At 46.8% G+C, this 27,347-nt stretch overlaps 8 protein-coding genes across 8 annotated transcripts; 3 read left to right on the top strand and 5 right to left on the bottom strand.

Moving 5' to 3' along the window:
• Window positions 1-519: 519 nt before the first annotated feature.
• Window positions 520-3,401, bottom strand: ONS95_012506 (uncharacterized protein; the record flags this gene model as incomplete). Its single annotated transcript, XM_058506136.1, has 3 exons — window positions 520-948; window positions 996-2,947; window positions 3,008-3,401. The coding sequence occupies 3 exons, from the start codon at window positions 3,399-3,401 to the stop codon at window positions 520-522; spliced, it is 2,775 nt and encodes a 924-aa protein (XP_058358661.1).
• Window positions 3,402-3,795: 394 nt separating this feature from the next.
• On the top strand, window positions 3,796-4,752 carry PUP2 (proteasome component pup2; the record flags this gene model as incomplete). Its single annotated transcript, XM_058506135.1, has 4 exons — window positions 3,796-3,820; window positions 3,876-3,888; window positions 3,959-4,484; window positions 4,579-4,752. 4 exons carry the CDS (start codon window positions 3,796-3,798, stop codon window positions 4,750-4,752), a joined length of 738 nt encoding a protein of 245 aa, XP_058358660.1.
• A 357-nt stretch (window positions 4,753-5,109) lies between these two features.
• Window positions 5,110-8,706, bottom strand: ONS95_012504 (uncharacterized protein; the record flags this gene model as incomplete). Its single annotated transcript, XM_058506134.1, has 8 exons — window positions 5,110-5,457; window positions 5,601-6,309; window positions 6,355-6,417; window positions 6,467-7,103; window positions 7,150-7,815; window positions 7,871-8,395; window positions 8,474-8,518; window positions 8,571-8,706. The coding sequence occupies 8 exons, from the start codon at window positions 8,704-8,706 to the stop codon at window positions 5,110-5,112; spliced, it is 3,129 nt and encodes a 1,042-aa protein (XP_058358659.1).
• A 3,400-nt stretch (window positions 8,707-12,106) lies between these two features.
• On the bottom strand, window positions 12,107-12,541 carry ONS95_012503 (uncharacterized protein; the record flags this gene model as incomplete). The annotated part of the gene is made up of 1 exon (XM_058506133.1): window positions 12,107-12,541. One exon carries the CDS (start codon window positions 12,539-12,541, stop codon window positions 12,107-12,109), a length of 435 nt encoding a protein of 144 aa, XP_058358658.1.
• Window positions 12,542-13,866: 1,325 nt separating this feature from the next.
• On the top strand, window positions 13,867-14,490 carry ONS95_012502 (uncharacterized protein; the record flags this gene model as incomplete). Its single annotated transcript, XM_058506132.1, has 1 exon — window positions 13,867-14,490. The coding sequence occupies one exon, from the start codon at window positions 13,867-13,869 to the stop codon at window positions 14,488-14,490; it is 624 nt and encodes a 207-aa protein (XP_058358657.1).
• Window positions 14,491-15,614: 1,124 nt separating this feature from the next.
• On the bottom strand, window positions 15,615-17,574 carry ONS95_012501 (uncharacterized protein; the record flags this gene model as incomplete). Its single annotated transcript, XM_058506131.1, has 2 exons — window positions 15,615-15,820; window positions 15,876-17,574. The coding sequence occupies 2 exons, from the start codon at window positions 17,572-17,574 to the stop codon at window positions 15,615-15,617; spliced, it is 1,905 nt and encodes a 634-aa protein (XP_058358656.1).
• A 1,466-nt stretch (window positions 17,575-19,040) lies between these two features.
• On the bottom strand, window positions 19,041-20,692 carry ONS95_012500 (uncharacterized protein; the record flags this gene model as incomplete). Its single annotated transcript, XM_058506130.1, has 11 exons — window positions 19,041-19,104; window positions 19,169-19,588; window positions 19,639-19,779; window positions 19,833-19,870; window positions 19,923-19,949; window positions 20,000-20,022; window positions 20,083-20,220; window positions 20,289-20,309; window positions 20,378-20,445; window positions 20,505-20,539; window positions 20,651-20,692. 11 exons carry the CDS (start codon window positions 20,690-20,692, stop codon window positions 19,041-19,043), a joined length of 1,017 nt encoding a protein of 338 aa, XP_058358655.1.
• Window positions 20,693-25,492: 4,800 nt separating this feature from the next.
• Window positions 25,493-27,099, top strand: ONS95_012499 (uncharacterized protein; the record flags this gene model as incomplete). The annotated part of the gene is made up of 7 exons (XM_058506129.1): window positions 25,493-25,637; window positions 25,687-25,706; window positions 25,812-25,935; window positions 26,018-26,141; window positions 26,188-26,207; window positions 26,286-26,723; window positions 26,777-27,099. 7 exons carry the CDS (start codon window positions 25,493-25,495, stop codon window positions 27,097-27,099), a joined length of 1,194 nt encoding a protein of 397 aa, XP_058358654.1.
• Between the last annotated feature and the right edge of the window lie 248 nt (window positions 27,100-27,347).

Genomic DNA, 27,347 nt, shown 5'->3' with positions numbered 1-27,347 from the left:
CATAGGTTGCGTCGTCGAATATGAATGCGGTCTAATTTGCAAAGTCTTTGTTCACTTCAGGTGACTGTGTTTTCTTTTGATACTCGCTTAATATTACCCCACAAAATCTACACAGAGCACAATGTAGTCCTGGAAGCACCGAACAGAGAAACTTCTGTTTCCATGCGAAGCGACATATGTCGAGAGAGCTGCAGTTTTGCTGTACTACGTAGATTACCGAGGTGTTCATAATGCTCACACAGTCAATGTCCAAGAAGCAGGAAATATGAATGGGTGACCAGACATGAAAGTATTTTAAATTTCATTTTTCCACGGCCTAAGACTTAGGATGTACCAAAGGCTGATACCAGCTTTTTGCATGCTTTCTCCAAGATCTGAACGCCATCCGTCATTCATTTGGTTTATATACCTTGCCAACCACCCTTCAAACCGAAATCAGTTCTGGATATCGTAAACGCCTCCACCATACCTCGACAAGCAAGACACTGCAAAACCTTTAACATCCAAACATCGCGACTCTCATGCCTGCGCTCCACCATCTTCATCTGTCTTGAGGCCACTGTACTGCGTGCCCTGATTGGCAGTGCTCAATCGAGCACACAGGCCTAACAACACGACTGTCTCTGTTGCGGCATAGTGATTCAATGCGTCGAGGAGGATCTGGAGATGTCTGCTGAAGTTGTCCTCGTACTTCTTGATGATCTCGAACATTCTCTCCATTTTTTCTGTTCGTGCGGCATCGGTCAACGGGCCCGATGCAGCACTAGAGCTCGCTGAATCACTGTGTCGCTGATTCTTCTCCGCTTGATACCGAATCCAGTGCTGCTTGTTCATGGAAGTTGGTTTCTCTGCACCCGTCATATCTGGGTCTGCCTTCTCTAGTTCCCTGGCGAGCCAACCTGTGTACGAAGCGAAGAATGTGCATGTCTGCATGAGCTTCGAGTGGATCTAGTGATCGTTAGAACGCCTCTCCCAGAAAGATCAAATAAACCTACCCTCAATAGCCTGCTGTTGGTAAGCATGCACTCTTTTAGACATGTGTCCAGGAAGTCGACATGATCTTGCATGAGCTCATCGACCGTTCGCACAGGGCTTGCGCCGCCTTTGCTATCCTCCTTCGCATTCAATCGTGCCATCAAGGCTTGCCAGTTGGGCTCGATAACTTCTGCAGTGCAGAAGTACAAAAGTTGTTGCACAAATACCAGCATACGGGCTCGCAATGTGAAGACACGTCGTTTCCACATTTCGAGTGTCGAATTCGAGCTCTTGTGAGCCCAGCTAGCGGATCTATTGTGAGTCTGCCAGCATGAAACCAACTGCTGCTCAAGATGCCGCAGGGAAAGAAGATATCGAAATAGTGCTTGATATCTCCATACCGTCTTCCTACTGATAACCAGTGATACTGGGAACGGGACTGAATAGTCTAACTGGAGGGAAGTGAATCCAACGGCTGCTTTGTCGCTTTCGCTGGTAGGCTGAGCAGCTGGAGTCTGTAGAGATTCGCCTTGCTCAATTCCTGAAATATTCACGACCCGGGTCAACGAGTTGGTCAAACTGATCTCGTTCATCTCGACCTTGATATCCTCTTTGAACGGGTCTTGTGCTGCCACACTGCCGGGTTGTCTCAACACGAGATCCAGCAAAGATTGCAACTTGCTTGTATTGACGCTCTTGACTGGTTTCCTAAGCTCAGATGTACCAAGTTCCAGGAAATATGAGAAGAAATCCGACCGATCGAGAAAGAAGTAATGCTTGAGTGACCGTAACCGAGCAGGTAGTGCATGTGTAGTGAGCAACAGCTTCAGCAAAGATTCGTTGGCATGAGCGTAAGCACTGTTGACGTTGTCCAGGAATCGGTTATCGTCAAAGGATCGAGGCACGTCAGTGACAGCTTTACTCACATCCACACCACCGCACTCTCGAACGACATTCAGGTATTTGCCTGCTAGTAAAACTTTGTCCTTAACACCTTCGAGCTGTGGTGGAACATCGTGATCACGAATGGTGTACCTCCTCTCCCAATACTCGTCTGTGTAATCCTCCTCAAGCCTCTCACGCTTGATACTTTTCTGTTCTCGGACCAGGAACTCGGCGTGCGGATCCTTGATGCTTCCATGGTGGAGCCACTCATTTAACATCATCATGTACGGACGACTCGCATCGCGCAGTAACGATGTTAATAGCGCCCGCGCAGCAGGATCACCAGACATCGATTCTAGTCGTTTTGTGATGAGCCCCAAAACACTTCCACCTTTACATATCTTCTTCCCAGGTATATTTCCAGGTCCAAGGTCCCCGCCTTCTCGTAGGCTCTCTAGGATATTCTCAATATCATCAAAACCATCATCTGAGTCCTCGTCTTCTTCCAACATGGAGTTTCGTTTCAGAATTTCGTGAGCCAGGGAATAAAGCTGGAGCATCATATGACTAGTGGGCAAAGTGTGCAGATTTAGGACATGTAGGGTGAACGAGGGGTTCGTCAGGAATTGAGTCTCTAACTGAGCCACCAAGATCAAATAATCCTGGAGGAGCTTCCGTATCGCAGCGCAGAGGGCATGATTTACTGCGCCAAACTCCTCGCGACTCTGTACTTCCACAAAAGCATCTACAGCACCATAGTGAGTGGCCATTTTCAGCATCGTAGTCGTGAGATCTTGGAGACTGGGGTCTAGACCGGGTTGAATCTTGTATCCTGGTCCGGCAAGGCGGTCTTTCTCAATTGAGGGGTTATAGGACTTTGAAAATCGTATGTACTGTCCCTCATATCCCATAAAGACAAAAAGAAGATCTTCTAGTATGGCTGCCTCCTGGACTTCAAGAGATAACTCATGGAGAGGGCGGGGTTGGAGAGCGGTCGGAGCTTGTGATGACAGCGGAGGTATTGATATGCGTGATGCAAGAGGAGCAGATGTATGTGGAACCAAAGAAGCCTCCGGTGCCCAAGGCGCTATCGTAGAGTATCAGATTTATTCTCAACTAGACCTCGTTGTACATAGGAAGAATATACCTGTTGGAGTTTCCATTTTTGCCGGTTTTGGCCTCGGATCGCCCGAATACGTCCTACTAGGTTCCGGTCTCTGTCGCTCCGGCGGCTGCGTTGACCCGGGTCTCCTCTCTGGACTTCTCGTTCTCGAAGTTATCGTTTCCCTTGTCGTAACCTGCACTCTTTCCGTCCTCCGCTCCTCCACCGCTTTACTCGACCGCTGTACCCCAGAAGCCGTCCTCTTGTGCCCACCAGTCGATGTAGAAGGCTGCGGCGACGGCTGTCTCCTTGGATCTGGCCTCTCTGTTCGACTCCCGCCTTGTTGTCCAGAGGGGGCGCGGGGTCGTGTACTTCCACTATCGTTGGTCGTCCTGCGATCGCTCCGCGACGGGATTCTGGCATGGGACGAAGACGACATGATATTTACATTTGTGCTCGATTCTGAAGTATTCCCGAATGACCAGTGAGTGAACCGAGAATCCTAGATTGTTCGAGGTTGCGCTTGGAAGTTTGATGTTTCTTTCCATAATTGCGATTAACTGGGGGACGCGCTTCTTCAACATTGGCGCGTCTGAACGGCGCTAGTAAAGATCGCTAGTCCGCTTTCAGCTCAAACAGAGCTGTCGTCGTGGATTGAGTGCCTGGACCTGGAGAGCAACGAACGACACTTTTACTTCACCTTCTTGTCTTCCTCACCACAACACCAGAATTCCTCCGATACCTACTTGACGATACTCTGCAAAAGTACTTGCAGCTTCGCATACAGTCTCCTTTCTTACAATATTCTCTGTTGATCACCAGAAGCTGTCAAGATGTTTATTGCTCGCTCTGAATATGGTAAGTGAACGAGAGCTCCTACGAAATGCTTTGTATACAAACTAACATTGCGCAGATCGGGGTATCAAGTATGTCCAATATCCTCTCAGCTAAATCTATTTATACATCCAGAAACAAACAGATTCTAACATAACCCAGCACCTTCTCCCCCGAAGGCCGCCTCTTTCAAGTCGAATACTCCCTCGAAGCAATTAAGTTAGGATCAACGGCAATCGGCGTTGCCACCGGCGGTGGTGTCGTCCTGGGTGTTGAGAAGCGCGTCACCTCTACTCTCCTCGAGACCTCCTCTGTCGAAAAGATTGTCGAAATCGACCGCCACATCGGATGCGCCATGTCCGGCCTCCAAGCCGACGCACGCAGCATGGTCGAGCACGCCCGAGTCGAGTCGCAGAACCACGCTTTCCACTACAACGAGCCGCTGAGAGTGGAAAGCTGCACACAAGCCATCTGTGATTTGGCGTTGCGTTTTGGTGAGGGTGCTGATGGTGAGGAGAGTATCATGAGTCGGCCGTTTGGTGTTGCGTTGTTGATTGCTGGATATGATGAGGATGGACCTCAATTGTACCATGCAGAGCCCAGTGGAACTTTCTACAGATATGACGCGAAGGCTATCGGGTCGGGATCGGAAGGTGCACAGGCTGAGTTGCAGAATGAGTTTCACAAGGTACGGACACACATTTGAGCTTCATACAAGTTCCACTTGTACACACCTGAACACCAATTTATTTGATGGGCAACGAACTGACAATCTGGCATAGTCCCTGACCATCGAGGAAGCCGAGACATTGGTTCTGAAGACGTTGAAGCAGGTTATGGAGGAGAAGCTCGATTCAAAGAACGTGCAACTGGCGAGCGTTACCAAGGAGAAGGGGTTCCGGATCTACACAGACGAGGAGATGGCGGTAGTCGTAGAGAGATTACCAGCAAATTGAAACCGTTGAGGCTAAGCGGATGACCAATTGCAAAGTCAGGATGGAAGAAATGACATGCATGTTAGAGCTACGGAGTTATGAGGCATAAAAATGAAATCAAGGTCATTAGACATAAAGTCAGAATCTTTCACAGCTTCTTTCTCAGACAGCCAACCGCAAAGCGAATAAGGAGCTTCATCCAAAATTACACATTTTCATGCCTGTCAATCGTGTATCCAGGACATTTAGTAAATCCTCCAGCTAAATGCAGCACACGCAAGCCGCCCCATAAACCCATTTTCAATCCGCCATTCGTTCATAACAAAGTACTTTTACACCACACAATAACCAAACAAACGCCCTCAATTGAACTTCTGCCTACCTCTGCCTCCTCCCTCCCTCCAAATCCATCCCCTCAAAGTCCTCCTCAAGTCCCAGCACCCCGAGGGCATACTGCACTCTGTCATCCTTCTCAATCAGCATCCTCCTCTCCTCAGTGGTCTTCCCCTTCAGCACCCTATCAATCATTCTCTTATTCACCCAATTATCAGGCACGACGCGCTCGTCTTTTGTGCGAACATAGACGGGTCCTTTGCCAAGCTCGCCCATCTTGATCCAGGATGTTTCGCAGCCTGTGGCGACGGCGAGCGCGGTTTGCCAGCCTGTTAGGCGGGCGATGTCGCGGAGGCGGAGGATCGTCCAGGCGCGTTGGGATGCGTCTTGGAGCTGGACAAGACGGTTAGTGACATGTAGGAACAATTTATGGCTCTTAAAATGCCAATCTTGACTCTCGAGAAGAAAGAGAGAGAACTACATCGAATTCTGGGGCGGGGAGAGCGAGAGAGAGAAAGAGAAAAAAAAATACATACCTGCACAGCCGAAACAAACATACAAGTCGACGACTCAATTAATGCCGCTCCCACACCAGGGTTGACTTCTGTCGCCATACTCAAATCTGGCGCAATACCTGCCGCAATCCTGCCTAGCTGATTCGCAAAGCCCGCAGTCTGTCTCGCTGTAATCCCAGCAGCCATGATAGCAGCAGGCGGCATTGAGGGGTGTGATCGATAACAAGTTATCAGTCCCATGTACAGGTTCATCCATATGCCCGCAATGCCATACGTTCTATACTGTAAAGCAGGACCGAATGGTGTTTGGATAGGTGCGGAGAACTCTGGGCCGAGTGCTTGGAAGTCTTCCCCGAAACGGCTCTCGATGAGGTCGAATGCATCGCGGATTTCTTGCCATTCTTCGTTGGCGGCGTAGGTCTGCGACTGGAGATCCGTGTCTTCGCTTTGGTTGCTTGTGGGCGAATCTCTGGATGGTTCAAATCCCATGGGCAGTTTAGCTTCTTGTACGTCTGGGACCATGCCGGTGAAGTTAGGCATTTGGGGAGGAGTCTGTGGAGTGGCGTTGTTTGGCGGTTGGGATGCTGGAGGCTGTTGTGCTCGCATGGATTCTGGGGGTTGCCAGCGACCGCCGTTGGCTTTCATTGCTAGACGTTTTCTCTTGATGTCTTTGGCTTGGAAATTTGCGAGACGCCCGAGGAGCAGAACCATGTGGTCGAATGTACCGTATCTGTGTTGTTAGTAAGACATATCTCTAAGACGGGAGCTTTCTTACATGGCATTGAGACGACCTAGTGGCGCTCGTGGTGGGCAATGACTCCAGAAAGAGTACTCCAGACTGCTTATTGTTAGATCAGATCAGATAGCTGAGTGTATATATGCCTTACAAAAGCTTTCCTCCACCGAGAATACTCTGGTACGTGTCCTGCTTACAATACCACCAGAAAAGGTCCCTTTGCGTCTCATAAATCTCCAGATCTCTTTCCGTATACTCCTTGTCCCAGATATCCGCATTCCTACTATCGTCTATAATCTGGCCATATTCATCATAGCTAACCTTCCTTCCCAATAGTATTCCTACAACGTTCTCATCGACCTCATCATGAGCTCGCAGATGATCTTGATCGTCAAAGTCGTACTCAAGACCGTTATCATATGCATAATGTTGTCTTTCGATAACCTCTTGTCGTTTCTGTGCTTTCTTTCGTTTGATATACCTCGTCATTCCGGCGAATTCAATCTCTTTCACTAGTTGCTTTGCACCTAGTAAGTGGTTGCTCCATTTCTGGTGATCAGCTGCCCAGCATTCGTAAAAGGCGAGTAACAATGCAGCCGCGAGGGTGGCAGGATGTCCTCGTCGTGTAGGCAGACCGACGCTCTTGCCGATTCGGCGGAGACTGAGTGCGTAATGCTTGTATGATGCTGTGATGGGTCCACCTTGAAGCTTTGATATGTGTAAACTTGCAATTGCAAGCATGGCATGCAGTAACGCAGAGTTATTAAGTGCAAGTGTGGGGAATGTATCTAATCATTCTTAGTGAGCATTATCAATAGTATGGGAGTAACTTACAGGCCCAGATATGCTGCTGTGATTTCGGGACTGGTGTTCCCTGGAACATCAACCCGGGGTTCGATGGGTGTCTCTCAAACATAGACATGCAAGGCCCAGTGACATTGACGAAGTGACAAAATATCCTCGCCGTCATTGGGTCTCTCAGAGGAGTTGACTGTGAAGAGGGTGTGTAGTTGGCCAACATATCAGGTCGATCAATAAATGACACGAAGGAGCGAAGATTGAGCCCCTGTTTGTCCTGACCAGCTTGCACAGCAACCACAATCCCAAGATCATTCCGCTTTAGATGGGTATCGTTAGGATCGTCGTGTAGTACGCCAAAATGTTCATCCGTCATATCATAATCATCATCTTCAGACACATCGAAGGGATCATTAACATCGTCCACTTCTGGGCAGTCCTGAGGAACTGGTTGACCAAGACTCCAATTAGGTGCTGGAGGAGGATATACTGCGGCTTGTTGGTGTCCCTGCCAGTTTCGAGGATAACTCGGCTGTCGATTTGCTTCACTCGTAGTCTGAGGTTGTTGTTTCGGCTGTGGCTGATAGGGCGGTTGCAAACTTCCAATGGATGCTCTATGCTCATCAATACCTGCCGAGGTTGGAGTTTGAATTATAGGCTCCCATTTGAGCGGCGAGTAAGGTGGTTGAAAAGATCCAGCTGCTTTATCTCCTTCGTTAGACTCAGTATAGAGATGGGGCCATCTCGGAGAACATACAATGTGGGCCTGCGGACCAATCCGGCGAAGTGGCTTGCGACGGACTGTAAGATTGATTTGTGCCACTCCCTTGCTTCACGAGAGCATTGAAATCATAATGAGTTACCTGGTCATTCGGCGATTGCCTTTCTAAGACGTGAGAATGACCTCTGGCATCAAGAGGCTTATCTTGGAGCTGTACCTTGATCCGAGGTTGTAATCTAGCTCCCTGTCCTGCTTGACTTGGTAAGTTGTCGTTGGTAGAACTAGCTCTTCGCTCATGAGATTGGGGAAGTGGTGTCTGCTCGATCTTGATCGCAGGACCGCTAGAAGAGCTAGGTTTCGGAGCAATTGGGAGTGGATTTTGTCCGCTTGCTGATTGCGCGTACGAATCTCGCCGACCCGATGGTTGACCATAGCTCGTATTTTGATATGAACTATGAGAGAAGGGTGGTACTGGCGGTCTATAGCCATTCATAGGGTCTTTGAAAACGACTCTTTGGTTGTAGCCCTCACATTGCCGTTTAGACTTCGTGCAATTGCTGCCTACATCGTGGTCAGCACTTTCTGAAGAGGCATTGGCACCGAAACAGCAAAATCACAAGGAACCATTGGATCACATACACGTCGGTCTCTCTTCGCCACACTTAATGCGTCTCTTTCGACATGCTAAAGACCAGAATCAGTAATGTGAGATCGATAGTCGACAAGCTAGTCTTACTCAAACACCCGGTCTTCGTCCTTTTTCTTCCTTTCGCTTTTGATCCCGGTTTCTTTGCTGGTGGGTCTGTACCCTCTTGAGTCTTTTCGATGAGTTCAGGACTATTGCTTGCGTCGAGATCCTCATGATCCTCCATGATTGCAGGTTTTCAGCACTATCGATAGGTCACCCACATAAGAATGAACCCTTCATGTCGCAAGGGGGCAGTATAAGACTGGGATGAAGTGGCAGCCTCTGGTAAATGATCAACCGCAGGCTAAGTCGATCAAAAATAAGACAGACTAGTGGCTGCTACATGTGAAAAGATACTTTTAAGGGACGTTGAAGCACATTGCGATAATGAAATCAGGTATCTGAAGCTCTGGATCGATTCTAGATAGTGATCCCCGGTGAGAGCACCACGGCTAATGGTAGGTTCCGCGAGGTGCCGAAAGTCAATTGGTAAGCCGCGCTTGAGCCTTTTATGTTCGTTGGACGGGAGCAGATGCCGTCAGGTGAACAGGATGTTGTCTTGTAAGAGTAAATTTTTGACAGCTTGTTCAACTTGTTTGAGAGAGTGAAAACGTATCCAGATTGTTACCAAACTCAAACCAATGAGTAAAGACACTTCTTCAAGTCTTTGGCCCTTGGGATAGGCTTACTGAAGAGCCGTCTATTGTGCTAGAGTGAAGAGTTGGGAGGTTGAGATGGCCGGTTGTGGCGATGTGATGTGGTCGCACCGGGCCGCATGTGCTGAAAATTGGTCCGTTCTTCTAAGAAGTATCGAATCAGATAATAGAACTATGAACGGAAACTAGCAGGTACGAGTATGGATGGCTTGATATGCTCGAATCGGGACGAAGACAGCTGCCCCAGAGAGCTAGTGGAGGGGCCGCTCCTCAGCTGAACGGAAGCGCTGCCCGATGTTGACAGCTCTGTAGATCCAGCAACGGAGATATCAAACTCGGAGATATCTTGCACTCTTCGGTCCGAGATAATCATGCGAAACAGCATCATAGAAATAAAGATCTAATTTTCTGTTGAGGCTCCCAAAGAAAACGAGAAAGGATCGATCGTCCGAAATGTACTATCTCCAGACGACACCAAATCTGAGGAACCGCACTCCGGAAAAGTCTGGAATCACAAAACAGACAAGACGACACCACGTACCTTTGAATATAACGCAACATCAATACTCCGTCTACCTCCTGCTACTGGATGGAGTTGGTTTCCTCCACGTGGGCGTTGATATGGTCACGTTCTATGACTGGCTGTTGAAGAATGTCAATTGACAAGTCAGGAACCACAGATCGACGAAGGCGCTGAGAGGGCGGTCCTCCAAGCAGCGTGGCTCCGTCTTGAAGCACAAGTGACAGCGGTTGAGTGGTTCAAATACCGTTGCGCTGGAACGGGTGTATCGTACAAGCTGAGAGCGTGAACATGTGGTTGTGGGGAAGCTGATTCGGGACTGGGACTGGAAATATGATTGTTGAAGTAACAGTTAACCGTCGGCGCCCGGAAGAGGCAAGAATGGGACCACGGTCTTGGAAGTCAGATGTGGATGCTTAGAATAGAGCTAGGACAGCAATTGGGAGGGATATTGATGGGTGAGAGATTTTGGGAACCAGTCGGACAAGATTCCAGACACAGGAGAGGGGACCGCGAGAGAATTGGATCGATGGTAGGAGCCGACCCAGCTATTTCGGTTGGTCCGTATGCGATGCAATGCAGGGCAGCGTCGTCCTGCAGCCAAGTGCAGTAAGAGGCTGTAAGTTGATAGGGGTGCTGGTGGATGCGTGGGCCGTGAATACCTAGGTCGGTGTTGTACTCCAATACTCTCTCTGGATGAAGCAGGTGAGGACGAGTATTATTTTCTATCCAAGACTTTCTTTTGAAGATGAGGTGTGCGCTGCGAAGCCATGGGATTTAGACTGCCAATATCAATCGGAACTAAGGGATCCCCTCCCCTCTCTTCCCCTTGACGGAAGTCTGTGCGTCCTATCATAGGGCACGGTGGAGAGATGATTTCTTGACATGGGGAGCGAAGACAGGTAAAGCTAAAACGGCCCCGGATGTTATGGCGCTCGAGTGAGACTGGCTAGTCTTACATCTATTATTGCTCTGTTTAGGCTCCGCACACCACAACACTCTGAACTTGTATCGCAATTTACCAGCAAAATACACGAGTGTGATGTTACGTAGGAAGCCCTACCCTCGAGTATTCTAGGATACTTACCATACCAAACCACGCAACTCACCAACCAACACCTCGAGCCGGCCCGTTATCAACACTCGTCTCCGCAGTCTTATAATCAACACATCATGACATCTGCCAGCCCATCTTCAGCAAAGATCCGAGTCAGGCACGGAGCATTTGGCACTGCCGAATATGACTTGTAATATTTGGCACGAAGCTTTTCTTTTTTCTGCAACCATCTCTTACGGACTTAGTACTGTCACACAAGATTCAGCGGGTCTGTTCATATCCCCAATGCAAGACATGAGCGTTTCATGCGCGTGTTTTGGTCTTAGAAGTGCCGGTCTTTTCCTCTTCCTCTTTCATCTCATTTCTACTTGCAAGCCGCAGTTGCTTTCTATTTGTCGATGTGGTTTTTGCTTTAATCGTCCCGTACTTGAGTTGCCTCGGACTTTAATTTTTTGTTACGTTCATGCTCCGGACTATTGAAATATTAGCTGCGGCCGCCATGCGCGGCCGCAACGACAACTCTTTGCAGCGTTGCCGTGCAGCATCTCCATCTCCTACATCCTACCCGACCCGAATACGCCGAATCCCAAGGTGAAGCTTACCAGAAAAGGTACGCCTCTATTCATCCGTCTACAGTGCCATTGAGGGTTCCCAGGCCCCGGGTACCTACATGTAGGGAGTCTTACATCACTTTCCCACCTCCTGTCACTGTTTCCGGATGGCAGCCTTTCACTTGCGGAGCTTTCAAAAGAATTCCCCGACGCTTCTTTCAGAAATGCCGTCCGAGATGGTAAAGATTGGCCTCTCTCCAGCCTCTGCTCCTTCTTCTCGTGCGGGTCTTGCAGCAAGTAATCTACTTTCCAGGGGCACAGACACCGGACCAGACATCCCATGCACAAAATTTCACAAAGTTTACGTCCGTACAGGGGAAAAAAGAGGAGATGACAAGGGGCAGCAATGGATCCCACGGCGTCGGTCAAACTTTGGTACCGAGGCCATGGAAACATGCAGCCTCAAGCAGACAGGAGTTTAAAAATGATGAGTAATAGTCGGTTCCCCTCAGCAAGCCTTGCAAAGGGGAAACAACAGTTATTAGTGGAGAATCAACACTGTGCAGTAACGAGGAATACCAATATGAAAGGTTCGAAAACGCTAGCAAAAAATCACCTACCTTGATTTTCTCAATGCCCTTGGAGAGATTAGAGTATTGATGTAAAATTCCTTTGCTACCAGCTCAAGTCATGGAAACTAGAGTCTGGTATCATAATAACGCCATCTATGCTACATATCATACACATAATAGTATACACCCTCCTATGCCAATTATCCAACCAAGTCCAGCCAGCCCAACTCAATTATCCTTCAACACCTCCCTCACAATCCTAGCAACCTCCCCCTTCTCCACAGGCTTCCCCTCTAGTCCCCCCTCCCCCTCAAAAACCCTCTTCATAACGTCTCCAATCTTCAATTCCTTCCCATCCGCCTCGCCTTTCAAACCCTTCACCACCCCCTCAACAACACCTCTAATCTCCTCCTCGCCCATAACCTCCACGCTCCCCACATACTCTTCCAGCACCTTTCTCTGCAAGTCTTCCTTGTCAGCTAGATCCTGTCTGCCTGCATTTTTGAACTCTTCCGCTGCGGCTTTGGCTGCGTTGGCGGATTTGCGGAGGAGAGAGAGCATTTGCATGTCGGTGTTTATGGGGGAGGAGGTTTTGGATGCGTTGAGGGTTTGGGAAAGTAGGGCGCGGAGGACGGAGAGTCGGTTGCTGTCTTTGTTTTGCATGGCGGTTTTCATGTCTCTCCTGTTTGGGGAATGAGGGTTAGCTAGGGTCTTGACAAGACGGGAAAGGCATTTCGAGATCCAGAATGGTTGGTCAATGGCTAAGGGACGAGAGAGGGAAGAGAGTGAGAGCTTGCCTGATCTTGAGGAGCATAGGAGGAGTGGTGCTTGTGCCCGTTGCATAGCAGCGACAGCAGAGCCTTGAGGCTCTAATCATTGGTCGTGCATTCATCATTGCTATTTCTTCTCTTTCCAAGCAAGTTGGGTGTAAAGGTGTATGGTGGTGGCGTTCAATGAGTGTTCTATCTGTAGCTGTTTTGAAGCTCACCCGAGAGCTCGCTCAGGCGATCGACAAAATATTTCCAAGCCCGCCCGAGCTCCCTCCACGTCTCGCTTGACGTCGGCATCCCTCACGCGACAGCTCTCAACGCCTTCATCCTTCATGGCATACGATCAGTCAACGTCAGCTGCGTTGTATGATCTACATTTATCCACCATGAGCGACAGTAGAGCATTGATGAGGTTGCGACTATCACAACGTGACAATACTTGACTGTGAGTACTTATTTCACTTCTCTCGTGCTTCTTCCCACTCTCTCTTCTACCAGCGAGTCAGTCATCAGAGGTTCAAGCTCTCCCCGCGTTTCAACCTCCACCTCCACTGCCGGCCAAGCCGCTCAGGTCATTTATGTAACCCACCTTTCCGACTCTATTGCCCGATGCACCCCTCATTCCATTATCGTTCCTGTTCTCTTTGAGATCAATTGTAGCCTCATTCTCATCTTTCGATGAGTCAACCTTCAATCGGAAAGAAGAGGCGGCTGTCCTGGTCTACCCATTCCGAGCCTCAGCAGAGAGTCACGAGCACAACGCCAATGGTTCAATGTTGGTCACCGAAGAGGCTGATATACTTTCTAAGCAGAGCACATGCTTGGTCGTGCTGAGAAAGTGTAAGTTGTCATCCGAGGACTGGCGTATACATCTTAAATCCATTGTTATATCTTCCTGCTCCTCATCGCTCTGGTTCTTGCCCGGTTTCATGTCTCTCTTTCTGCCTTTCAAAATGGTTTCCTGATCAGAGGACAATTTTTCTTGTTGTCTAGGATTCGGACAGAGTGGAATGATACAGGAGTACAGTACATCAGCTGATCATTCCTCAGGACAACTTGAAGACGTCTCTCTACGGAGTGTACACCTCAATCTTTCTAAGGACTGGACCGAATCGGAGAGCTTTACCCGATCAACGGATCTCAACAAACAACTCCAATCGACACACCATACCTGTCTCACCCAGCACTCCTTTAAGGCAACCTCAATCACAAAGCAACATGACATCCCTAGCACCTCCTTCTCACTCCCACTCCCACACTCATTCTCACTCCCACTCTACCACAACCTCCTCAACTGCCTACCTCCTCGAACCCCCCACCCCAGACGACGACACCCAACGCGGCCGCAAACGTCGCCGCAGCTCAGCCTCAAACCACACCACCTCCCACGGGAGCACCACCCTGCGCGGCCGCGGCAGGCATCGCACTCCATCCCCCTCTACTCTGTTGACGCCCACCAAAACATCACACTCCCCGTCCGTGATACCCGAGGAAGGAATTGAGCGTCACCGCTCTCATTCACCTAGGAAGAGCCCCGGGAAGAAATACCAGCGATTCGGACTTTTGGACTCGGACTCAGATGCTGGTGTTGGTGTTGGTGTTGGCAACGACATGGGTAGATGGAAAGGCAAGGGATCGAGTAGACGGAGTCAGAGTCTGAGTAGGAGTCGGAGTCGAGGTGGACGAGGAGATGGGCACGGGAATGGGGATGGTGGGGAGAATGTGAGGATGAGGAGGAGACAGAGGACTAGGACGAGGAGTCGGAGTCATGGGGAGGAGCGGGGTGGGAGTCGTGGTGGAAGTGATGAGGAGGGGGATGAAGATGAAGCGGTGGAGGATTGAAGGGGTGGCTACTGCGATTGGGTCGCGAGTCCTTAGTGGGGAGGCTCAATACTGAGCTTGACTTGAAATTGAGACCGGGATTGAGACTGGCTTGATGTATCATTTGGCGTTTGGTTGGTTGGTTGGTTGGTTGGTTGGCCAGACGTGCGGCGTTGAGGTTATACTGATTTCAACTGTTGAGAGCGAGAGAGCTTGCTCCTCCCCGAATACGTGGATGAAGCTTCTGCTTCCACTTCTGCTTCATTTGCAGCCCTTAGGAGAGAGCAGGAGTTTAATCTCTACTTCTTTGTACTTAAGTTCTAATAATACTGTATTTATGTGTATTCACGGATTTGATAAGAGGGCCGTGGAATTCATAAGTGAGGAGATAGCAGACCTGATGTCCTTTCACTCCTCAACACTCTCACACTCTGGGCACTGGCAGCGCTGCTAGCGTCTCAAGTCTGCGTCGTCTCAGAGATCCTATATAGCTCACACATCATTTACATCTTAAAATCGAAAGAAACCAGAACAATATTGGGAGTTTGGAAGTATATTGATATTCCATTCCATCCCACCCCGTTCATCTATCTATCTATCTATCCCAGAGCCGGTCAGTTAATGACCCAGACCCCATCAAGGCATTGCCTGCCCACGCCATCCACCCAGGTCTCTGATGAAGAACGACCTTTCTCTTCTCTACTCTTATCCCTAATTCCCATAGCCCATAACCCATGCGGACAAAACTCCCCACACCACACCACAATGCAAAACGGCTTTTGTTTATTTGTTTATTTGCTCCCTCGCCGACTATCTTAAAAGGGAAAGATAAGAAGCAACCGAAAGCCCAATCGTTGAGATCACGAGCTGGTTTAAAAAAAAACGCCAGACAGACTTGTTGAAGTTTGCTCACTCCCGGAACACCAGCGCTAGATGCAGATGAGGCAAATAACCTTGCTGTACTTTTTAATGTTGAAAATTGGATGAGTTGTTGAGTTTTTGTTGAAAACATGGTCTGAAGAGAAGAGAAGCTTTGAAAAGAAAAAAAAAGAGAGCCAGGTAGAAGGTCGGTCTCTATGTCGTGTTGAATCGTGATCGTCAAGTCATTTCGTTGAGATGTGAAGAAGTGCGCGGAGGTGATGAAATTAGTGAGCTGCAGATGCAGCTGTGCCGTTCGTGAGAGGCACGTTTTCAACGCCCGATGGTGGTGCTGGAGTTGTGCCATTCGTGCCATTCACGCCATTGGTTTCGGCGCCATTAGTAGGCGCCGAGAATGGTACATCGATATCCATAACTTCGAGGCCGTCGAACAACGGGAAGAGACCATGAGTTTGGTGGAAATCGTTGTGGACTGTATTCGGGGTTAGTAAAGGGTACTGTAAGTGTGAGGGGGAAGTGAGACATACCGATGTTCACGAGGTACCACGAATCCATCATATCCTCAATGAGTGATCGACTGGGGCTGAGCGCAGAGTGACAATGAGCCCAATCTGTTCCCAAGCGGAATGCTTCGTCCTTCCAAGCTAGGAAACTGATCGTCTCGACGATGGTAGGTTGCACGATTTCCTTTCCAGGGAAGACACCCCATGTAACAGCATTTGGTCCATCGCTTGGAGCATTGGTCTTCAGCTCGCCAGCTCTGTTCACAGCGTAGTAGGTCAAGTCAGGATCGAGTTCGATGCGAGCGATGAGCTGGGTCATCAGAGTTGGAGAGACAAGAAGTTCCAGGTAGGCCTTCTGGTAGACATATCCGTTCTTAGGACCCCAGCCATAGACAGGATGCGAAGACTTAACTCCGTCCACAGCTGGCTGGGAATTGATCGTGAGCAGGCCTCGCTTGTTGAGCTCGATCAGATCTGACTTAATAGAATCGGCCTCGCTGCTAATAGGCGCTTCACTCCACGGAAGACTCTCAACAGTCCCCTCAAGATATTTCACGAAAATGTCGGCAACGTCCTTGATAGACTTTGGTTCACCCCACAGCTTGCGGTTCTGCTCATTAGTGCCCTTCAGACCGATACCATAAGCATCCAGCTCTCCGAATGCTGGTGATCTCGAATCACCCCATCTGCCGTTAGGGAATTCGTCCCAATCTTGGGTTCGAGTGACGTAGGACTTGTTTCTGTTTTTCCAGAAAATAGGACGGACGTCTTCTTCTCTACGGCCAAGACCGAGCGATTGTCTCCAAGGTAGAGCTTGCTTCAATGGGCGTTGCTCGGAAGGTGTGAGGTTCAATTGCTCAAGGACCATGCGAGTAGCTTGGGCCAAGTTCATGGTGTAAAAATGTAAATGGTGAATGCCAGCTGCAAGAAGCTTGCGGCACATATCAGCCACGAGACCAGTGCCGATGTTACGGACAGCGGCATCATCATTCTTCGCCTGCTCCAATGCAGCACTCCACTCGGGTGGAATACTGCATCCCATATGGTTGCATCTGCGCAAGAAGCTGGCATAGGTGTTGATAGGCATAATACCAGGAACAATCGGGATTGTAATACCCTTTGCTCTGACCTTGCCAACCCAATCGATGAAGTTCTCCGCATCATAGAACATCTGGGTCACTATGAAGGTAGCTCCAGCATCGACCTTCTGCTTCAAATGCTCCAGCAAAAGCTCTGGGTCGTCTTGATCGTCACAACCCTCTGGGTATCCCGCAACACCAATATCGAAATGATTGCCGTAAGTATCTCGGATATGCTTCACCAAATCCTTGGCATAATGGAAGCCTCCTTCAGTAGCCACCCACTTCTCCTTCTCTCTCGGCGGATCCCCACGCAGCGCAAGGATGTTTGTGCATCCTGCCTTATATGCGTCCTTTAGAGCAGCATCCACCGTATCTTGCCCCATATCCGTACATGTTAAATGCATGCATGTCTCCAAGCCATGGTGCGACTGAGCGACGCTAACCATCTCGCAGGTCAATTGTGCCACACGGCCACCAGCACCCCAGGTTATATCAATGAAGCTGGGTCCCAATCCGTGCATGCGGTCCATCCGATCGTAGAGGTTCTGCACTCCTTGTGCGGTCTTGGGAGGGAAGAATTCGAAGGAGAAGGTAGGCTGGCCTGACCGCTCGGCCTCGGCCAGCATGTCCTTAATGTGCATGTTGACGATTTAAGAGCTCCTTGAGGAGCTTAAAATGAGAGATTGATCTGGATAACGAGTACTGTCAGCAAACCATAGGCCATAGTAAAGCTCCCCACTTGTACGGGAATTCTCTAGGCCTTGTGTATTCGACCTTGGTGGTAAAGTTCGACTTGCAACTTTCTGTCCTTAAGGATTGAAAGCTCGTTGGAAGATGCACAAACCGTTTGTATTATTACTCCACGCAACTGAAATCTGATATTGTGTTCTGATGATATCCTACGGCAGCATGTGCTATCCGAAGTAACGTTTTCGGGCCCAACGATCTACGACTTGTCGCTGCATGTACGACGAGTTGGAGATGGGAGGGAGGGGACGAGGGGCGTGGTGTTGTGGCGGGGGTTCGAATGCAGTTGAGTGGGACGAGATGGTGAGGTGATCAGAGGCAGAAAGTCACCGAAGTCAGATAACAATCGAAAGCCAGCAGCCCTGAAGGCGTGGAAGAGGTGACAACAAGGTGAAAGAATGGTCAGCTCTGAGTGGGTGAGGTGAAAGTGAGGTGCGTGAGATTTTCAGAGATGCATACAGAGGCCGGACCGGAATGCAGAGAGGAGCGGTGTCGAATCTGTTGGAGTTGAGTCGAGTCGGGAGACTTTTTTGCGTAGCGAAATCCCTGCTGGTGCTGGGGAGGGGAGGGGAGGGTACGGTAGACCTATCCCTGTTGGGAGAAGCTTACGGGGTAGAGGGGTAGAAGGAGAAGGAGAAGGAGAAGGAGAGAGGTGGGAAGAAAGAGAAAGGAAAGATTAGTTTCAGTGAGATGAAACTTGTCGTCCTTGTTTGTTCTCTGTTTGTTTGCTGTCCTGCCTGCCTGCCTGCTTGCTTACTTCTTGTTTGTCTACGGACGACGACAGTTACACGATTTAATTTTCTGCATGGTTACCTTAGGTATCGTTTCTCGTCTCTGCCCACCCGTTTCCCACGTCGGAATCCAGTCCGAAGTGCAAGTGGGTGCGATTCTGTCTCGCTGCTGTACTTATACTGTAATCTGATTGGAAGATGTGGTTGTTGCCCCTCTTGCCCTGCATCCGACCCCGCTGCCTGCCCTGGGCTGTTTTCACCCCTCACTCACGTGCTAATCCTAATGTACCTAAAATACCTACAGTTACCTTAGATAGGGATATATGTATATACGTGGAACGCTGGAGTGGCTCAAGGTTCAATCGATACGCCTCATCCTAGGTACTACAATTGTCCGCTGACTAGATGCGTGGCGGCTAAAATATCCATCGAGACAGCATTGGAAGTTGGTATTCATTCAGTACCTAAATTAAGCCGCCTAGCCGACCACCACCAATACACAGATGACAAAAACCAAATACAAGAAGCATACCCCTTACATTTCTCTCCCAAAATATACTCCGTGTGGTGAAATGTCCCAAGAATGATCTTCCTAGAACGCCGAGATCTGGTCATTTTCCATCAAAAGCTCATGTCTCTTGTCCCTCAGGAGCAGGAGCTGGTCCGCCAGGTTTCCTTGCATAAACAATCATGCTATCAACAGATATCAGTCTTCCAAATGTGTCCGAGTATAGCGAATAAGAATCAGATGACCTACAAATCATAGTAAGAATGAAACCTCGTATTCTGCATGTCCTTCCTCGCCTGCACCAGGAACAGCTCAATCTGACTCTGACTCCACCCGTATCCCTTCGAAAACATCCTCAGACTCATCGCACTCACGCCTCTCAGGAGATTATGCAGCTCGAAGGCCCCAATCAATTTCATACGCTTCTCCCTCGCCCATGGAGAACTGGGTACTTTGTACCTCTTTTCAACAATGTCCACGAAGCCAGCTTCGGCCATGTATTCGCCGTAGTGTGTGCAGGCGTCGAGGGGTGCGCCCATTTTGGTGGAGGCATCGAGGGCGTAGTTAGAGAACATCCAGAGTCCGCTGTCTGGGGGTGTGGAGCCATCGTCGCACTTTAAGCGAGGATAAATGCATTGCAGTTCGAGATAACCACCGGGTTTAAGTGTTCTGGTGAAATGACGATTAGCAGTTGCTGGCTGACAGTGGATAAGCCATACTTGTAACATTGGTTCACTAATTTTGGCCAGTTACGTATCGATAGGAGGAGGTCTCGGGCATGAATGAAATCATAGCTGTTTTCGTCGAGCGTCCAGGGCATTTCTACATCGTCGATTTCGAATATACAATTGGGCGGAACCCTGTAATCCAGGTTAGTAACATGACCTCATGCGTGCAAAGAAGATGTGTATACCATTGCGGTTGTACAGGAGCGATATCAAGACCTAGAACCTGCAGAAGTTCAGTCAGTCTTCGCTTCCAGTCAGGCAATGATACGACTCACTTCTGCAGAAGGGTACAGTTCTGCCATCTGGAGTCGAATATTAGTCTTTTTCAAGTCATATATCAGAGAGCCCATACATCTATTGCCCATATCCCCGTACCTTAAGTTTGCAGTCAGTCAATCATCCCAACCCATCTGTCAAACATTGATGTGTATTTACCTGTTCCAATATCGAGGATCTTTTGTGGCTTGTCCCCAATGGGTGCAAGGAACAACTTCTTCTCTAACAACATCCCATATTTTGCATGAGACATATCGATCCTATCCAGCTCCTCCTCATCGATTGGCAGGCCGTACTCTACAAGAAACACTCAGATCAATTTCGTGCTCTTCACGTATGACTGTTATGGTAACTGATTAACAGACCTTCATTTCCGTATGCGGCATCTAGAAAACAAGGATATCAGCCTCATGGTCTGAAAACGAATGCGGGTATGCTGTGCAACCCGACTCACAGGTCCTGCCGTGTTCCTCAACACCTCGTGCAATAGTCGAAGACAAAGTTTCGGTCAAGCTTCCGGATCTGCGAGTCTTGTCAGAAAGCCACTACCAAAACCCAAGGCTCGTAGATTGTTTCCGTACGATGATCCTGCATATGCCGAGTCACTATCGAAACCCTGTACAACATGTCAGAAGGTTGTTTTGACGATATTCGTGGCAGCCGGCTGCAGCTGCTGGTCCAGGTATCCAGAAGCAGCTAACGAGACACCACGAGGGCAAATCCATACATCATTCTCAGCTTCAATGGCTTCGTCCTCGTGTTCCATCATCGTGGATCTAAGGTAGTATTCTCGTTGCGCAAAGTCTGGTCCAGACTGCAGGGGTTTATATCAGGGGCGGGGTAGTCGGCAGGGTCCAGCTCTGGCCAGAACAACACTCAAGCCTACGACAACTGGAAAGCAACAATGGAATTAACGTTTTGAAAGGAGCAGGGTATGAATATTCAAAAGAATATGGAGTATGAGAAAGGAGTGAAGAGAAGGTAGAAGAGGGGGCGAACGTCTAACTTAGCCACCGAGTAATTTGTACGGGCCACAGACAAACTCGGATTGGCTTGCTCTGGAGTTGAGTGCAGTGACGATGTCTGAGGGGTGCTTAAGGCTCAAGGCTTGGGCCGTGAGACCTCCAAAAGCAGCCCGTCGATCGGGGCGTCGAGCTAAGAAAGTCACTACAACAGCGCCAGAACTCTTCTGGCATGCTGGGGAGGCGCTTGCCCTGTTTGCCACGCAACCAATAACCCACCTTCAACTTGTTCTTTAACTTAGCAGACCCTTCGCTTCGTTGGCTGTTGGATATTGCTGTTGGAGGGGCCTTGGAAATACATGTGCAAGGCTGCTTGGGGACTATTCCGATCGCCAAAATCGTATTGGCTGCGGAGAACATGTTGCATGTTCCCCATTCTCTACCGAGCCGTGTCGCCCACCAGAAGCAGACACGAGACAAGCAGAGGAGAACCGGTGGGGGTGGGAATGGGAATGGGAATGGGAATGGCTGTCGAGACTTTGGCTGGATGAGGTAGAGCCTCTCGCCTGCTCCTTGCACCAGTCAGTGAAGCGTGCAGCATCGGTAATGATACTGCAATGGGATAACACAATGACACTTCGACGGCGAGCACCTACGGGCGATACACGGCTCGGCAGTCTAGCCGTCCTCGAAGTTAAAGCCTGTTGTGTTGAAGTGGGATTTGAGAACTAAGGCAGATGGGGGCCGTACAACGGCCAACCAAAGCCAAGCCATGATGGCCGCGCCGTTGGCTCGCAGTTCAAGATTGGACATTATTATCATTATTGTGGATAAAAGGTCGAAAGGTTGAAGTCCAGCAGAGGAGGAGAAAGGGACTGGAAAGGATGCGGTGCTGTGCTGGCAGGCTGGTTCTGCGGATACAGCTATTCTTTAGTTTGGCGTGATTCTTCGGTAAATAACGCCGACTCACTGACTTTTGCTGTAGACCCTACTAAAAGATGATGACCTAGAATTATAACCTCCATAACTCTATCAAATCTCTATCGATTTACCTCCAAATTAGGTTATTTTAAAGCTCTTAAACTCCCCTCTTTATTTCTACTTAATATTCTCGAATATACCTCTAAAGAAAGCTTGAAATAGTTAAAGGAAACTTTCTAAAAAGAAAGCTCCACGTACTCCACTTCCCTTACTGCCGGTAGCACCTAAAATAACCCTTAAACTTAGTACGAGTTAAGCTAGTAGTTCTTCTATTAGTTCTACTATTAATACTTCAGCTTCTATACCTAATTTAAGTATAGGAGTAGTTATACTAGCTATAGGATTAATAGAGCCTCTATCGCTACCCCCCCCTTTACCTTCTAAGCCTTTATTAATTCCGTAAGCTCTCTCCCTGCTAGAACCTCTTATTATACGATCTCTTATACTTCTGTAGATTAAAATATAAGCTATAAACTTTAAGATTTAGTAGTACCTTAATAGTAAGTGAATAAGTAGTATAATAAAGAAAGTAACGAATAAGCTAAGCGTTAGAGTTACTTATAAATCTATTAAGGAAGCTATAGAGACGTTAGTAGATACTATAATTAAGTTAAGGGGTATTTCTCTATTATAAAGAGATTATACTTACTAGTATAGCACCTATAGAAATATTTAAAACCCTACGGAATATAATATTATTAATAAGGCCGATTTTAACTACTTTATTAAATAAGCTCGAATCATAAGGAAATTAAAGTAAGGAAAGCTTTAAATATACTTTAGTATTATATAAATACCTTAGAATATAGTTCAACTACCTTAGAAAGACCCTCCTATTCTAAAAGCTCTAGTTATTACTATTCTGAAGCGTATATATTAAGAGGAGGAAAGCTTAATAGTAAAGAAGCCATGTACTATAATAACTCGTCTTTTAGAGGAAGTTAAAAAGAATCAGGAAGCTAAAAAGGGAACTATATACGAGATTATAACCGCTATTTAAGTATAATAGGCCTATAAAGTTAGTTCCTATTATTATACTATAAAGTTTTACTTTATTAATAATAGTAAACACTACTACCTTTCCTTAGATAATTTAAGGCGTTAGAGACGTGATATTAAAGATAAATTAACTATAATTAATAAACCTTTTATTCTTTATCGAGTTAACTTTTTAAAAGAGCTTATAGCTCGTTTAGAGCCTTAGTTATTAAAGGCGCGAGGAAAAAAAAGTACCGGAAGATATACTATAATAAATCGTTATCTCCGGAATGATATTAATTAGCTTAATACCCCTCGTAGATACTATATTAGCCTCTAAATACCTTCTTATATTAATATCCGCTAATACCGCCCCCTCTAATATAGTCTCTATATACTAGTAACCCTCTAAATAGCTATTTACTAGCCCCTTACCCTTAGCTAAATATAGCTCCTCCGGTATACGAATATACGACTCTAGAGCCTTAATTATTACGTATTTAACTGTAGGAATAAGTTAAAAGTAACTTTATATTAATAGTAGATCTATAGGAGTTAAGTCTATTCTATAATAGTAGTTTAGAGGTAGAGAAGGTATTATTTACTTTAAAATCGTTCCTTTGTTAAGTTATACCTCTAATTATAGCTTTAGTAGCCTCTTACTTCGATTTTACTATTAGAACTTTTATAAAATAAGAATATAATATTAATATAGTTAAAGATATATCGATTTCAGAGGTAATAGAGCTTAGAATAAAAAGTAGTATTTTAAAGATAATTCAGAAGTAATTAAAGCTATTTAAGAAGTAGTATAATTAATAGGCTCTTATTTAGGAAAATAACGAACTTAATAAAAGCGAAGATAAGAGTAATAATAAAGAATATAAGGAGTAAGTTTCAGTAGTATTTATAGCTATAGTTTCTACGTAGTTTCTATTTAATTAACTCTTATTCTATATTAACTTCGTCACCTTCTTTAATTAGTATACCTTAATAGCTTAAATAGTGAAAGTAGCCTCTAGCTCTATGTTCAGCGTTAGCTCCTACTTTAACTAACCTTATAGCTATTATTAAAAAGCCTTTAAATTCCTCCTAGGTATACTTACTCTAGCGCTAGTATCTCCTAATCCATGATTTTAAGTCTATAAAGCTCTCTTTAATAGAGTTAAAAAAAGGGTAATATAGAGGGAGATATTTAAGTTAAAGACTGAAAGCTATATAGAGAGCTAATACTTAAGGGTTACTATAGATTAACGTGTTATCTATTATTACTACTTTAATTCTAAGCTCTATATATTTAGGTAAGATACTCTTCTTTAGCTATTCAGTGAAGATTTCAGCTATAATCGAGCCTTAGTATATTAATAGCTAATAATAACTATAAAGTAAGTACGTAAGGAGAATCGACTACCTTATTAACTGTTTAAGTACTCTTTAAACCTCTATAGAAGCTCCCCTAAGAGCCTATCCTCTACACTTATCTATTATACGCTTATTATAAGCTGATTTATTAATAAAGTATAAGTCCTAGGCCTCTTAAAACACTATCTTTCGCCTCTAAGCCGCGATTAATTTATTATTCCTTTAACTCGTAGAGACCTTAAGTACTTTCTTAGTATAATTAAGCCTTTAGAGAGCCTTAGAGACCTAATTAACTAATATATTAACTTCGTAAGCCTCCTATAAATATACTACGATTTTATCCTAATATAAATCTAGCTCCCTCTTAAGTAACGCCTTAATATATTCACTTATATTATTAGTAATAACAGGTAGAAAGCTATAGTAATAATATTCCGAAAGTAATATCTAACGATCTAGAGTCTATTTCTACTTATATATCGTCTTATATATCGTTCTAAACTCTCTAGTAAGAGCTCGTAAGTTAATATTAACTCTATAGGATAATATTCAGTCGATATTTAATACTTTCTAAGCTAGCAGGTTCGGAGCTATAATATTAGATAGCTTATAGGCTTAAGTTCGAATATTTAAGGTAAGAGCTTTAAAATAACCTAATTCCGAAGAAAATCGATAGAGATTTAATAGAGTTATAGAGGTTATAATTCTAGGTTATTATATTTTAGTAGGGTCTATAGTAAAAGTTAGTAAGTCGGCGTTATTTACCGAAGAATCACGCTAAACTGAAGAATAGCTTATATAAGTACGCGAGCCGAAGTGGCCTGTGCAGCATACTTATATCTGTACTAGAGAAGGTTTTTGCCAAAAGGAAAGGAAGGAGTGATTCGTTGGATACTGTACTTGCACTGTGGATTCTAGACATTCGCATGTTTGCTTTTGCTTCTGGTTATCAAAAGCCAGGGGAGATGTGTAGGTAGTGTCGGCGATTCGGATCAACTGGTGACCCGTCCAGAAGCCTGCCGGACCAGCTCTTCTAAGGGTCTCGCCGCGAGAAGTCCATCCATGCACTAGTGCGGGGGAGTCTTCGTGCAACGTCCACACTCTCTTCTGCAGAAAGAATTCAACTTCAGTACATCTCGTATCAGCGTCCAACTCCATCTGGATCCTTTTGGTCTTTGTTGCTTTCTCTCATCTACCTACGCTCTTTTTGCAAGTCCGGTATCAACCGAATTCTACAAGACAGTTCCACTCACCGGAGCTGAGAACAGTCTACTTACTATCCCGCTATGGCTTCAGCCGACGATATCATCAGCAAAGCGGAGGCGATTCTTGCTAGTGCAAAGAAGTTCAAGGGTGATAGAGCAGAACGCCATGAATTGATGAAGCAAGTGGACCTCCTTTATTTGGACTTGGAAGACCCCATGGATGCTAGTGAGATGTTGCCACCCGGCTTGCATATGTCAACTAACTCAATTAATAGTGCTGCGACAATGGTCATTTGTAAGGCTATATCTCTTGGCTTTGCAATAAGTCGACCACCTTTGAGAGAGGGACCATCTTTAAGGGTTTCTTGGTCAGATTAGAGGCTAATATGTCTTGGCGTAGATGAACACGGCTACGTCTCTGAACATGATGGTTAAGATGGGTGCTTTTGAGAAAATGCCGAAAGAGGGAAGCATTACTGCGACTGAGTTAGGGGCACTCATCAATTTAGAACCATCGGTGATAGGTGAGAATCCATTCTTCAACTTTTGGACTCCATGGCCTTGAGTCGAATGGAACATCTAAGAAGCAGCTAACTCTGGCAAAAGTTCGTCTAATGCGAATGCTTACCAGCACCGGAGTAATCGAATTGACAGGAGAAGACACTTATGCTCACACTCCAAAATCACGTGCATACCTTGATGGCGCCGCAATGGACTTCTTTAACTTGTGGTAAGTCCTCCTTGCTGCATGAAAAGACCCTCACTGACAGCTCAAGTATAAACATGTTCGGTTGTTGTGAGTTATTTAACCACATTTAAACGAGGACATTTAAAATACGCATTATGAAGTACTAATATCTTCTCTGCTACGCAGACCTCACCTGGCCAGACTACTTCAAAACGCGTACACCAGAAGAGCTGATTGACCTCCGAAAGACACCATACACATTCGCGTACGGCCGCGAAGGGCAAACCTTCTACGAAGTCCTCACAGCTGACAAAGACCGCTTCAACATGTTCAACAAAGCCATGATGCAACAAGAAGCGTCACTCCCTACCCTGGGCATGTTTCCTTTCGCATCTCTGAAAGAAGAAGTAGAAGCTGAGCCTGACCGAGCTTTTGTCGTCGATATCGGAGGCGGGAGAGGACAGTCTCTTCTCATGATCCAGAAAGAGACGGCCGCACTCTTTGGTGCTTCAAGTAAGATGGTGTTGCAGGATAGACCGCAAGTTTTGGACACAATACCCCAAGAGCTACTTCCGAACATCGAAAAGATGCCGTATGATTTCTACACTGAGCAGCCGGTCAAAAGTAAGCCCTCATCATTCACACATATGCCAATAAAAAGCCAACTAACAGCACAGACGCGCACATCTACTTCCTCCGCCGCATAATCCACAATTACCAGGACAATGTCTGTCTCACAATCCTCAAAAACATCGCCGCAGCCATGGGACCTAAATCACGTCTTCTCATAGGCGAAGTCATTGTTCCAGCCCGTACCGAAATAGGCGAGGATCTGGGCACGTATTGGATGGACATGGTGATGATTTCCATCGGTGGAAAAGAGAGGAGCGAGAAAGAGTTTGTTGCTCTATTGGAAGGTGCTGGATTGGTGTTACACAAGATCTGGCCGTATGTGGTGGGGAACCAGGCAATGATTGAGGCGAGGTTGAAGGAGGTGTAATTGCTGAGGGGATAAGGCGTGGCTGAGCTTACGCTGTGGTTGCGATGGTATACGACTTAATGAAACGAATCTTGGGCTTTAGTCGTCTGTAGCGGCTTCAATTTGATTCGTGCCATCTTTTTCGATTATTGTAGGAAAAGGTGGCGGCTTGCCTCTTTTCTTCGCTTAAGCTGGATATGCAAGATTGCTTGAGGAGGAAGTCTTTCATCAGTCAAGAGTGAGGTAGAGAAAAGCCGCGGGTCCAGGTG

The sequence above is a fragment of the Cadophora gregata genome (assembly GCF_030347475.1).
Source record: "Cadophora gregata isolate MNR1 chromosome Unknown scaffold_6, whole genome shotgun sequence".
NCBI classification, from domain to species: domain Eukaryota; kingdom Fungi; phylum Ascomycota; class Leotiomycetes; order Helotiales; family Ploettnerulaceae; genus Cadophora; species Cadophora gregata.
The sequence above is the reverse complement of the archived record's forward strand: the minus strand, read 5'-3'. Positions and strand labels throughout refer to the sequence as shown.